This window comes from Amblyomma mixtum, chromosome 3 (genome assembly GCF_055824585.1).
Source record: "Amblyomma mixtum isolate Tamu chromosome 3, ASM5582458v1, whole genome shotgun sequence".
Classification (NCBI taxonomy): Eukaryota; Metazoa; Arthropoda; class Arachnida; order Ixodida; family Ixodidae; genus Amblyomma; species Amblyomma mixtum.
Genome location: NC_143014.1, coordinates 379,979,781 through 379,992,708, shown reverse-complemented (window position 1 = coordinate 379,992,708; position 12,928 = coordinate 379,979,781). Strand labels below are relative to the sequence as shown.

Below are 12,928 nucleotides of genomic sequence, written 5' to 3'. Positions count from 1 at the left end.
TTACAACAGCTTTCGCTAAAAAGGTAATAATCCTGAAGTCATTCTGTAGTGCGCGCCAAATGCACACTAACGAATCCTCATTTCCTACTGATGTCACTCATACACCAATTTTACTAATATCATTCAACTTATATACCACCCCTCAATATTTGTTTACCTCACGAAGTTTTCTGAAGTATCTGTTTTTCCTGCTGACTGTCATGTTTTTCCCATTTAAGAAGTACTGTTGTGTTCTGGGTGTACAAGCTCCGATTCATAGGCCTCGCATAATCTCTAATGTACTCGGCACAAGGCCATGATGTAAAACTCGGAAGCATTTGTGGTATTTTCGGTAAACTTTTATGCCTGGTTGTTCCTAATATAAGGCTCTGGATACATCTAAACACGCAGGGAATAATAGTGAGACTTCTCCAAATTACTCCTCCAAGACTTCTCCTCCAAGATGTTCCAAATTATTCTAGGCATGTAGGAAGCTACTCACTTTGCTACACGAAGCGGCAGCTCTGGACATTTCAAAGGTATAACGCAAAACATACTGAAAAGGACGTGAAAATGATTATAGTACAAGAAACCGATAGCCAACTTGTGCTGCAATTATTTGAAAGTGCCTGAAACTACTCATTTAAAAGCGTATTTGCACCAGAGGCGTGCTTTCTATTTTCAGTTTTCAATATCAGTGTGATAATGGATGTTTTTGGCAGAGAATCTAGCCTCGATATTCGCCACATGCTTCCACGAATACCAGAATTGCCATCTCCATAGGATAATGATCGGGCGGTTATGTCACCGCACTGGCACGGCCGCCGTGCGCGCTGTCGAAGGGGTCGTTAACGAAGAAGCGACCTTTCTTCTGGCACAAGGGTTCAAAAAAGAGCGAGAGGAGCAAGGAAAGAGAGGACGGCAGTAGGGTAGGGGATGCTGCCTATTTATGGGAAGGAAGGGCAGCTATTCTCGCGGCCTGGTTCTCACAGCCGCTGAACGTCTTCACACCACTGCAGGGATAGTGCCTCGCATGGTGGAGCCCGGCCCAAGACAACACTGCAGCAGCACGCTGCTCGGAGGCTATTCAAGCAGGACGGGTCTGAAGCGCCACCCCAGCCAACGTCTGAGCCGAAGGTGTGTAATCTACCTTCAATCGCACAAGATTTATCTATTCAGCTTCACCTTGCCAAAGAGGGAGTGCGCTTTCTGGTCTTGGCTTTTTGCTTTTTTTTATCTGGCACTGTGATGTAGGAATAGTACACAGCAGTGCACGCAAAGAAGGCAGACCTAATGCAAAAGTTCCTTCATACTAGCCGATTGGTTCACTAATTTTGGCTTTGTATTACCTCTTTCATTAATCCTTTCTCTGACTTCAGTACGGGGCTTTTCTGAACGGGACTTTTACGGGGCTTTTCTGAACGAAGAGAGGGCCTCACAGGCGCACCGTGAAGTCACAAAACTACGTTGAGGATTTCTTAGACACAATTCTATGTGCCGCACAATAACCTGTTAAACCCAGTGGGCGACAGCAGAGACAAGGCATCTTACTTCCGCCACAGGTAAGTACTGGCCTGTAAAGTGGGTCAGCCAAAGCTTGTAATGCAGGAAGACACTTTGCATAATACGTAAGGGCTTCCAGCAACAAACGAAGTTATTTCTTATTGGCTAGCAATAACATAAGGAAGGGTGTCTGGCAAGGAGACAACCTAGCAAATGCTCTTTACCGCCTGTTTACAGGAGGTAATCAGAGAACTGAATTAGGAAGTTGAAACTTGGGGAGAAAAAAAAACCCACCTAGGCGCAAATAATTTCAAAAGGACACAAAAAGAGACGAGGAGACAACGGACAGGCGCCAGGTGGGTTTTTTCCCCAAGTTTCAAGATGCAAAAGCAACTAGCCCGTCAACATGCCTTACTGAAATAGGAAGAGTTTGGGATAATAGTAAATGGAGAATAATCTAGTAATCTTCGATTCGCAGACGACACTGCTTTGCTAGGTCAACCAGGAGATGAACTGCAAAGCATGATCAATGAGTTAGATAGGGAGAACATAACAGTAGGTCTGAAAATTAATATGCGAAAACCCAAATTAATGTTTAACTGTCTCGGAAACTAACAGCAGTTTGCGTTCGGTAGTGAGGGGCTGGAAGTGGAAAGGGAATACGTCTACATAGGGCAGATATTGACCGCAGATTTGGTTCATGAGAGCGAAATAACTAGCAGAATAAGAATGGGGGGGAACGCATTTGGCAGGTTCTCTCAGACCATGAAGTGTAGTTTACCAGCATCCCTCAAGACAAATGCATATGCCAGCTATATCCTGTGGTACGCACCTGTGGGGACGAAACGTGGAGGGTAACGGAAAGGGTTTAACTTAAATAGAGGACCACTCGGCGAGCTACGGAGAGGAAAATGATGGGTGCAACGTTAAGAGACAGGAAGAGGACAGAGTGGGTCAAGGAACATGCTAGTTGAAATGAAGAGAAAAAAATGGGTGTGGGCACGTCTTGTGGTGCGAAGGCAAAGTAACCGATGGTCCTTAAGACTAACGAAATGGATTCCGAGAGATGGAAAGCGTAGCAGGAGGCGGCCGAAATTTAGTTGGGTGCATGACATTAGAAGTTTGTGGGGGTAGGATGGCCGCAGCTAGCACAGGACAGGGTTAATTGAAGAGATATGGGAGAGTTCTTGTTTTTGCAGTGTGCGTAGCCAGGATGATGATGACGATGATGATGGCTAGTACTAATGCCGCTATAGGTGTCTTCGGCTGACGGCACTCGTGGAGTTTTCTACGCACTCGTGCGGTGGCCACGTTCGGCTGGATGCCACTCGTGCAGTGCCGTACATTCGCGTGGGACGAGCACGACACGCGTGCGCGCCACCGCGCCGCCGTGGAGACCGACGTTGGAGCGCGGTGCAATCCCGTCGTGCAGCTCGCGCCAGCAGACGACGCTGTTCACGCTCGTTGGTTGACGCAGCATCGACGAAGACGAAAAGCGGACGAAGCATTGCAAGTGGGCACATTTTAAAGAAATGTTGAATATTATAGCAGCTGCAATGCATTTATTCGCGCTGCAAACAAGCAGCCTCCGGCCGGCGAGCCATGTGCCTTCCGTTATGAGGAAATTAAAGCTTTCTGAATATTGTCAGTCTTCCAAGTTCTGCCTTAGCTCTTGCAGCGAACGTCATATGCTGTTCATCCGGCATGCCTGCGCTTTATAACATCGTACTTTTTGCCAATGTATGCACAGCTTAAAGGATATCAATAAAGCGACAATGTGGGGCGCTTAGTGGATTGAGAATAACCTGCTGATATTTTCGGAAGTTACTCTAGCTGAATCTTGAAGGGCGTATGCATCAAAACTGGCAAGCATAACGCCTTGGTGTGGTGTCTTACAAACCTGCGCCCCCATTATTAATCGCAGTATCTCACGGGCAGGCCCGTGGGTCCCGCGTGTCCCGCCGATTCTATCAACGCCTGTTACTGCACTGTTCTGAAGAGGCTGTTGCTAACTATAAAACTGTTGACTGCGTTGCAACGTCACCATGGCGTCAAGCGAGGCGCTCTCAAAACTAAATGAAGCTTTCACGTTTTGGTTGCCTTTGCGCATTAACATTGCCAAAAGCGAAACATAATCAATCAGAAATAAGGAAGGGAATGGTCACGGCTTTAACCCGCATTACCCGTCATTATTTAAAGCCCACTGGAGAGAGTGTTCTCAATTTCTCTCATTAGTGTTTATAGCACAGTGTTCGTATTTTATCCGTTTGTACCTTACGGTACCAAGCTTATTACTGCTGAAGCGCCGAAAACTAGTGGCGGCCACGGTATCCACGTGAGGTCACTCACTAGTATCGGGTGGCCATGTGCAGTTGTACGAAGCATTCCGGTTGCAATAAGTATCTCTAAAGTGGAGAGCAGCTTCGCAGCACGAATTACATCATTTAAAGTCCAAGGCAGGTATTAATTAAACGGCAGTGGTGGCAAGTCACTGGCGGGCCAATAATAAAGCCCGCAGGTGATCATGCCATTTATTTCCATCGAAATAATGATGTTTGAAGATGTGTGTAGTTATTTCTCTTTGCATATGGTTGTTTGGTAACAAAGAGAGAAAGCGCCGGAAGTACATGTCATGATGGGTGCCTCATTATAGCTTCACTTAGGCGGCGCTATCGGTGGCATACTGCGGTCGCGCCTCTGCTCAAGGAAAGCAGGGAGACACAAACGGTCGTGTGGGAATTAAAATTGCAACTGATATTAAACAGCAGCTTGGCTGTTTAAGTAAATGCGAGTGCTGCGTAAGGAAGGCTTTCCGACATACTGGCAGCAAGAATGGCGGGCGCGCGTCGCAAAAAAGCCCGCTGGCGCCACTCCTGCAGTAAAGGAGCTCGGACGTCGAAAAAAGGGCCATTAGAAGACGGTTTTCGCGGCCTTCAAGCCTGTTTTAGCGTGGCTTGAAGTCCGCACGCGCACCGCTTCTGCTCCCGTTTTCGAAGTTTGCTGCCTCGGCGAGTTTAGGGTGGACCTAGGAAAGCTAACGGCGGGACGCGAGGCGCAGGACAACTTGTCATGGGCGGGCAAACCTAGGGAGAGGTCACGCGAAGAAAAGCGGTCTCCAACCATCTCCTTTTCCTTTCCTTGGAGTAGGTGCGGTACCAGCGCTCTTATCGGCCGTCTCGTGTGCGCCGCGTCGTTGGACTCATATTATTACTAGATTCCTCGCTTGCATAACGAAGTTTTCGCTCATCTTGATCTGTTCCAGATAAAGGAGCCAATGTTTTCTTGCTGACAATTAGTTTTTCACCGATAAGTAGTGGCATTCGTTTTATTTTTGGTATTGCTGTCTCTTCTATGTTGGGTTTGATATTATGCAGTGCAAAGCTGTCGATGCAAACATTATGTGAACAGTTCACGTTTTTAATCACGAAAATGTTTTTTATGCTAGCCATTTTACTTATGTATTTTGCTGTGCCATACGCTGTGCGGCATTTTTCTTTTGGCTGCACAAAAGACGTGACTGTAATGCTGTCTTGTTTCCTTTATTAATTTTTATTCGACCTAGACAGTTTTTGATTTTAATGTTTGTAATAATTGTGAGGCTTCCACTGTGGATTATAAGAGCAGTTTTCAATAGTCTAGCTGATACGCCTTGGTTGTGCTGCTCAGCTTTTTTTTTTGCGTTTTGCATCTTCCATGTGTTCTGTGCCAGGCACTACATTATTTCTGTCAGCCAAGAGAAGGTATGTTCCTATACACTATAATCCTCCAGGGAATTGTCTGTGAAAATTTCAGTTTCATCTCTGGTTGCCTAATGAGGTGTATTTTCTTATTTGTGATACCTATGAGAACCTATTTTTTATTTTTGATAGCTGCGGAAAAACTCCACTGCAGTGAGATAGGATCTAACATCCTCTTTCCTTTGCCCCCAAGGTTTCGAGGTTTCTTTCTGCGCAGGTACATGAAAAATAATGTTTTCATTGATGGGCCTGCCAGTGCACAAGATATTAAGGCGAGGATCATCACAGAATGTGCTGCAGTTTAGCCTGCAATGCTAGGGCGGGTGCCTGGTTGGGTACATGAGCGATACATGATTTGTGTTGCGGCGGAGGGGCAGCATTTCGAGAGTTTCTTGTAAAAGTTGTGTGCTTCTAGTACCGCTTCTTGTTCGCATGTTACTCCTCAACTTGTAATTTTCCCAGTAAGGCACAACTTCAATAAAGTGTTTCCATCAAATCTGGGCACGCTGCTTAGCTGCTGGGACGTAAGCATTCAATTCTCTTTTTTGTGGTTCAGAATTTCAAGTTGGTAGTTTTATTTTTTTTCTTAAAGATATCCAACTTCAAGAGTGCTGTCAATCAACCATGGTAGGAACGTTCGCTTCTATAAGAACTTGCGTTATGTAGGTTTTTTAAATAAGCAAGTTTACTTAAGCTAGCGATTAACAAAAGTGATTTGAATAGCGAAATGTATAAGGCACTGAAACTCATTTGCAGTGTCGAGATTTTGTATAATTTCATGCAGCCGGCTGCGAAGGTGCCTTTTTCTCGCGCCATAACGCGCACTTAAAATTTTATGAATGGAATTTTTTTCTCTGCTTTACTGCTTAGAGGACGAGCTCCAATTCTGCAAATACAACATGTCCTCTAAAACACATTTAGGGAACATGTCCTCTGAAACAAAGTAAGGGTTGTTAATAAACGTGGTTAGTTAAGTCGATAACCAATTAAATCATTCTACCTCTTACCTGGTTCCCGCCGTCTCCCTTGATATAGCTACAGAACTAAAATATATCTACATAAAGTAACCTTATTGTTTTAGTTCAGGTGCTTCTAACTAAACCGCCCTGTATAGTCGTCACTGATTGCGGAAAACATTTTAATCAGCGGGAATGTCACTAGTCGTGCAGGCACTGAGTGATCAGGGTGTAGAAGAGCTGTATGTAAAGGTGCCAGAAAATGTCAAAAGAGAACGCACAGCCACCAGAGCCCTTAACAGGACACGTCATAGAACAGCGATTGCGAAATGTGCCAAGCAGAGAGACGCAAGCTCTCCGCTGGCAATGGTAGCACTCTTGAGAGCAGTTTAGAGGGTGGGAGTAGGAAGGGCTGGCGATAAGTCAGTAGAAATGCTTGGCTGCGGCTAATCGAAACGGGCATTGCTGCGCACGACTGCGGGCCTGAACACGGGCAGGAGAACTGTGGCGCTAAAACTTATAGAGAAAAGTAATGTAGAGCAGCCCACAAGAGGAACAAAGGGCCCGCTTACAAGAAGCAAATTAGACAGCCTAGTTCACAGTTTTGTCTCATTTTCATGCAGTCTAAACCTTCAGTTAGTTTCGAGAAAACGAAAGACGCATAAATATATGACTTTGTAATAAGGGAGTAATTACCCATTGACATCCACCCGAGCGCAGCCATACGGCTACAAAGGAAAGCTATACAGCTTTCTCAGAAACTTCGTACTTAAAAAAAAATTCGTCCTGGTCCGGAGTTCGAACCCGGGAACACCGCTTCACCGGAGCAGTCGCTCTTCCAATTGAGCTAACGGGGACGGCCAGCTTATGGTAGGGCGAGAGCGAATTGATCAATAACTCGAAGTGGGAACTGTGTTGGTCAAATCTGGTGGTAGGGCGAGAGTGAATTGATCAATAACTCAAAGTGGTAACTGTGTTGGTCAAATCTGGTGGTAGGGCGAGAGCGAATTGATCAATAACTCGAAGTGGGAACTGTGTTGGTGAAATGTGGCGGTAGGGCTAGAGCGAATTGATCAATAACTCGAAGTGGGAACTGTGCTGGTCAAATATGGTGGTAGGGCGAAAGCAAATTGATCAATAACTCGAAGTTGGAACTGTATTGGTCAAATGTGGTGGTAGGGCGAGAGCGAATTGATCATTAACTCGAAGTGGGAACTGTGCTGGTTAAATGTTTGACCAACACATTTGACCAACACAGTTCCCACTTCGAGTTATTGATCAATTAGCTCTCGCCCTACCATAATCTTGCCGTCCCGGTTAGCTTAATTGGTAGAGCTACTGCTCAGGTGAAGCGGTGGTCCCGGGTTCGAACCAGGACGATTTCTTCTTTAACTACGAAGTTTCTCAGAAAGCTGTATAGCTTTCCTTTGTAGCCGCATGGCTGCGCTCGGGTGCATGTCAATGAGTAATTACTCCATTATTAGAAATCTACACAACCTTGGGGCTTTCTTCTAAACATCCTCCTAAGCAGTTTTCCTGTCCGTTTTGTCCAGTGACGCTGCTTCATGTTTTTTATTCCTGTTTCGCAAATTTATTACTCTTGGGAAGAGTTTCTATACTTGTACGCTCTATTTTGCATAAGACAATTGGGAAAGACGCTCTATGGGTCATTCAAGTACGGTATAACAAAGTATCGAGAATGCCTTAGTAGTTGTAGGATATTTGTGACGTAGTTTGGTTGGAATGTTTAGAGCTTACTTCTACTTCTCAGTACCGATACTAGGAAATAGTGCTCACCATACATAGGCTTAACCTAATATTGGGTCCGCTATTTTGGTAAATGCGAGAACCTGATAAATGTAGGACTTTTTGCCAGTGTGCGTTTTGGTACATATCGAGCCCGTATCCCGTAGGGTTTGAATGGATGCTGCTGGCTGTGTCCATCTCAGTTTAGGTCTTAAGCTCTCAGCTTCGTCAACACCTGGCTCGATGTGTTTTCGCACATTGCCGTGACGCGTTGGAGAGCATAGCAGAAAATGGGTGCTAGAACAATCTTGCTTCCTGGGGTATGCCATGTGCTTTGGTCGTAGAGGAGCTATCCAAAATGTCACAGCGCCTTTGTGGAGCAGCACGTCACTCGGAGCGTGTCTTCTGCTCTGGGTGACACAAGCATATTTACATTAAAATGTAAACAGAAGAGCCCCTGTGGTAAGTCTCGTTATCGGCATGTTTAAAAAGACTTTTTAATACAATTTGTAAAATCCTTATGTAATCCTTATAATGCGTAAAAGCTGATATTCCGATTAACTTCCTATCAGTGATGATGCCCGAAACCCTCTCTATGTTTTGCGCTGTTCATGGCGTTTGGGTCCAAAGGCCCATACTAACACAGCATGTTTGAGAGGCTTTCGGCCGTGCAGCTGTACAAACCATAGCAGGTGGAGCCTCAATAGCAAAGTAGCTCATCAGTAAACACTTTTGGGGCTCCAAGTGTATCCATGGTTTACATATTTTGTACAGTGTGCTGCATAATCCAGCCATGTCCCTTTCAGGTTCTGGGATCACATAGCCCATTATTTTCGTAACGCACGTCTATAGAACGTGGTTGTCGAAAGAAACCGCAGGTGCCTAAAGTTGCGTTTTGTTATTTTGTTTGCTTACTTCTTATAGGTTCTTCAGAGCCTAAAGATGAAGCCGCATCAAACACTGGAAGGTAAGTTTGTGCAAAAGGATTCGTTAAGGTGCACTTGAAGGTGGTATTAGAGCCTGCTTTCTCAGCCGGCCTGTAAAATTACCTTGCCAGCAGTGACCTACGCCCTACAACGTACTCAAGTCGTCATTGGACTGAGCTGATGGATACCTTTGGAGTGCTATCTGTATGAATTTGAACCTAAACGCCGGCAAATGATAGTTGAAACAAATAATTAAAGCACTATAGAAAACCAAGTGCGCCACAAAAATTTACTGTGTGCTGCTTTAAATTTCTAATGCCGTCTTTCAACATCAAAATTTTTACAGCGGCGTCTGTTAAGATCCCGTTCCTGTGTTTCGCGTCGTAGTAGTAGGTCGTAGTCCATGCGTTGCCATTTGAACCACTCGAAAGGTGGTTACTGCGGAAGTAGGAGGCTATGATTTTGTGGAGAAAGCCGTAACCGCTGGGTGGTTACCACAGGAACCATCCGGAGGGTGTTTACCGTGGAAGGAGGAGGGTACGACTAGAATGCAAGGCGCAGCCCGTTGATGGTTGCCACGGGAACCAGTATTCGCTCTGGAAGGTGGTTACCGTGGTAGGTGAATAGTGTGACGTGAGCGGAGGAATCCGAAACCGGCGGTTGGTTATCATGGAAGGAGGAGGTATCCTCGAGTGGGGAGTAAAGCCGTAGGATGGTTACCGTGGGAGGAGGCGTAACCGGTGGGTGGGTGCCACGCGAACCACCCAGTGGGTATGGCGAAGGAGGGTACCCTGGAAGGAGGGTATGGCGAGAGGATAGGAAAGCCTAACCGGAAGGTGGTTACCACGGGAATCGTTCACAAGATGGTTACCGCGGAAGACGGAAGGTGTGACGGGAGTGAATGAATCCCCAACGAGAGGGTGGTTATAGTAGAAAGTGGAAGGTATGGTGAGACACTACGGCGCATACAGGGCGTGGCTGCTACGGGAGCCTATCTGAGGGTGGTTACTCAGGAAGAAGGAGCAGGGCGGTTACGTATAAACAGGAGGGTTTGGTGAGCGAGAAGTAATTCGCAGCAGGAAGGTGCTTGCCACGGGAACAGTCGAGAGGATGGTCACCATAGAAGGAGGAGGGAAAGTATGGCCAGAACTTAGAAATTTAGCATGGTCCATCTGCGAGAGGTGCAGCAAAGTGCGCCGCCCTAGGAGATTATCTTTGGTGCCTATTGTGCGCCCGAAGTTTTATCGAAATGTGAAGGTCCTTAGATAATCACAAGTAGTTTAAGTTGCATTCTATGCACTTCTATATTGGAAATTATAAATATCATGGATACATGTATTACGTCCGTAAATTACCCTGGAGCACACTTCAAGAATGTACAGAGCTGAAAAAATTGGGATGACGGTAAGAAAAAGGTTGTACGAATATTTTTTCAACTCTGCCAAGGTATTTCCCACGATGTGATTATTCGAAAACATCTGAAAGCGTATTGCACTGCAGCAGTTTTCGGCCTGCATTCCGAGCACAGCGCCTCCCTTTTGCAGAAAGTAGAGCCGCTGAGCTGCACCGTAAGACGAGGCTGCAAATTTCGTGCGGGAGATGGGGGAGACAGTGGGATTACCACATCCCCAAGCATCGCTTAGTATGGCGGGAATATCGCATTTATTATACGAGGTCTGAAAACTTCTAGGTTCTCCTCGATATATGTCGTCCCCTGTTTTGTGCGCCAGAAATGCAAATACCGGCATAAGTTACGCGAACTTAAGTCCCTGCTTTATTTCACGGTTGTGCTGTTATTGTGCAGATTATGGGGGCTTCATATATTGCATTGCCTGTTCGCGCCCCACTGCAGTGAACTCTCAGGGGTTGACACAAGTTCATAAAGAGAGTTTCTTCACAGCTAGAAAGGGTTTCGAGCCTGTAAGAAGAGAATGTTTACAAGTTCATCTACCAGCGGAAATATTGTGCACCTGCTGATGCTGCCAATGAATATTTATACAAGGCTGAAAACATGATTAGAACATAACAAAAATATAAACAATCCCTTCTTTTTTAAATAATCAAATTCTTTGTTATTGTGGATTTTCTTGAAATTCGCCATGTTTCAGCACCGAGTTTCATATTTTTTTAGTAAATACGTGCGTCGTATAGATCACAACGCAAACTAGTACTAGTTATAGCTTCTGAGTGCAAGAACTCCCCATTTGCATATAAAGTTACCTGTGCACTAACATTCCAAAATCTTTTTCAAAAGACGGAAGTTAAGAAATCGGCATGAAAATAACGGCGAGGTCAAACGTCTGATGCCACAGTTCTGCGAGGGTATTTGTATTTACCCTCAATTAATTATTTATGCTTTTACTCTAAACCAAGGCTTCACGCATGCTACGAAGTTTTTCTAGAGATTGAGGTTGAGCAGGAGTACATAAAAGGTTGTGTTGGCGGGTGGCAGCTGGCTGCCTATGGTGGTGGGGTGGTGGGCGAATGTGGCTCGAGAGATGCTTTTGCAGAGAAGCTGGTATTCTGACTGCACCTTTCAATTCAGTTTCGTTGCCGCTTTTTCCTGCTGGTGTTGCGTTGGGTTCTTGTGGTGGAGGCCTTGTGGAGGGTGCAAGCATGCTTTAAACATGAATTAGCCTACATAGGAATTAAGAGGGAGCAGCTGTCCTCTGGCGCACCCTCTTTTAGAGGCAGCGTAAGCTGCGCAAGCCTTGGGATAGATTTTGTTCAACAAAAGTATCGAACACTTACGGTTAAAAATGAAAATTAATTCTCTCTTCAAAAACATACGAATTTGTAGCTGCTACGAAGATTTTAATCCAGGCTTTGACCTCAATATGTACGGTGCCGCGTTTAACAGCTGCCTGCTATTTCCAACTCCATCATTTGAGTAAAGTACTATACTTTTCATTGCGAATTTGCCACCGTTGCCAAGAGTGAGGATTCTGTATATTTTCCGATCCACATTTGCTCCGAGTTTTATGTTGAATACCCTGCCCCAAAAAGGGTGTGCGGCAGAGGACCGCTTGCTCCGTTTTGACTTGCATAAAGGCTTATTCATGCTTGGTTCTAGGTGGATTGCGGCTCATAGGCGCTTCTGGAGGGCGGAGCTTGGCGGATGGGCGACGGAGGGTGAAGCTAGGCATAGGTTGGGCGCCAGATTTAGGGTGGCTGGCGGGTTGTGCCTCTGCAGAGGTGAGGAGGAGGCTCTTCGCTTGGGCTGAAAGCTTTCACAAAACATCAATCACAAGATTATTCTCAACAAGCTAGAATAGTAAGGCATAGGGGGTGCAGGGCTCGCATTCTTATCCTCCTATCTTTAAATGAGGCACTGATTTGTCTAAATAACTGAAGTAATATTGCAAACCAAAGAAATAATGTCAGGTGTACCACAGGAAAGTGCTCTTGGGCCGCTTCTTTTCAGTTTTTACGTCAATGATCAAGCACCTATTTATCAAAAAGCAAAATTTGTATTGTATACTGACCACACAAGTATTTTCTTATCGGTCCACAATAGCACGCAATTAATGCGAATAACAAATGAACTTCTTCGCAGACATTCTGTTTTGTTCAAAACAAATTGCCTGAGGGTTAACTGCAATAAACCCAATGCCCTAATATGTCGAACTCAAGATAAACAAATCCGATAGCATTACACCCTAATGATCTAGTCTATGCATATTGAGGCCGTGAACACAATTCAAATTCTTCTGATAACCCTGTCCAGCAACTCACAATGGGATGACCACACAGGCTGAGCCTTCAATAACCTGAGCATAACAGTTCATAGGTTATGTCGCAATACAGACATTTTCCCTACTGCTGTTAAAATAATGCTATACAACGCTTCTTTTGCCGCGCACAATAATTACTTTCTTTAAGTATGGTGTAAAACCGCACAATAAAATCTTAGTAACATATTAGTCATGCAGAAAAGGGCGCTGGGTATTATTTTGCTTCCTATACTTAACACACTTACCCTCTCTTCGACAAGTGCTACACAGAAAAAATCCACGCCCTTTACACATGCAGACAAGTGGGGAGGTTTTACTTCAGTACAAATAAGCTTAATTTTACTGGA

General features: G+C 45.2%; 1 protein-coding gene across 1 annotated transcript in view; it reads left to right on the top strand.

Moving 5' to 3' along the window:
- The window catches only part of LOC149356970 (uncharacterized), a 47,643-nt gene that overhangs the window by 16,638 nt on the left and 18,077 nt on the right, over positions 1-12,928 (top strand). The window contains exons 5-6 of the mRNA XM_089576475.1: positions 999-1,116; positions 8,846-8,888. Of these exons, the coding sequence (XP_089432601.1) occupies positions 999-1,116; positions 8,846-8,888 (161 nt within the window). The remainder of the gene's footprint in view (positions 1-998; positions 1,117-8,845; positions 8,889-12,928) is intronic.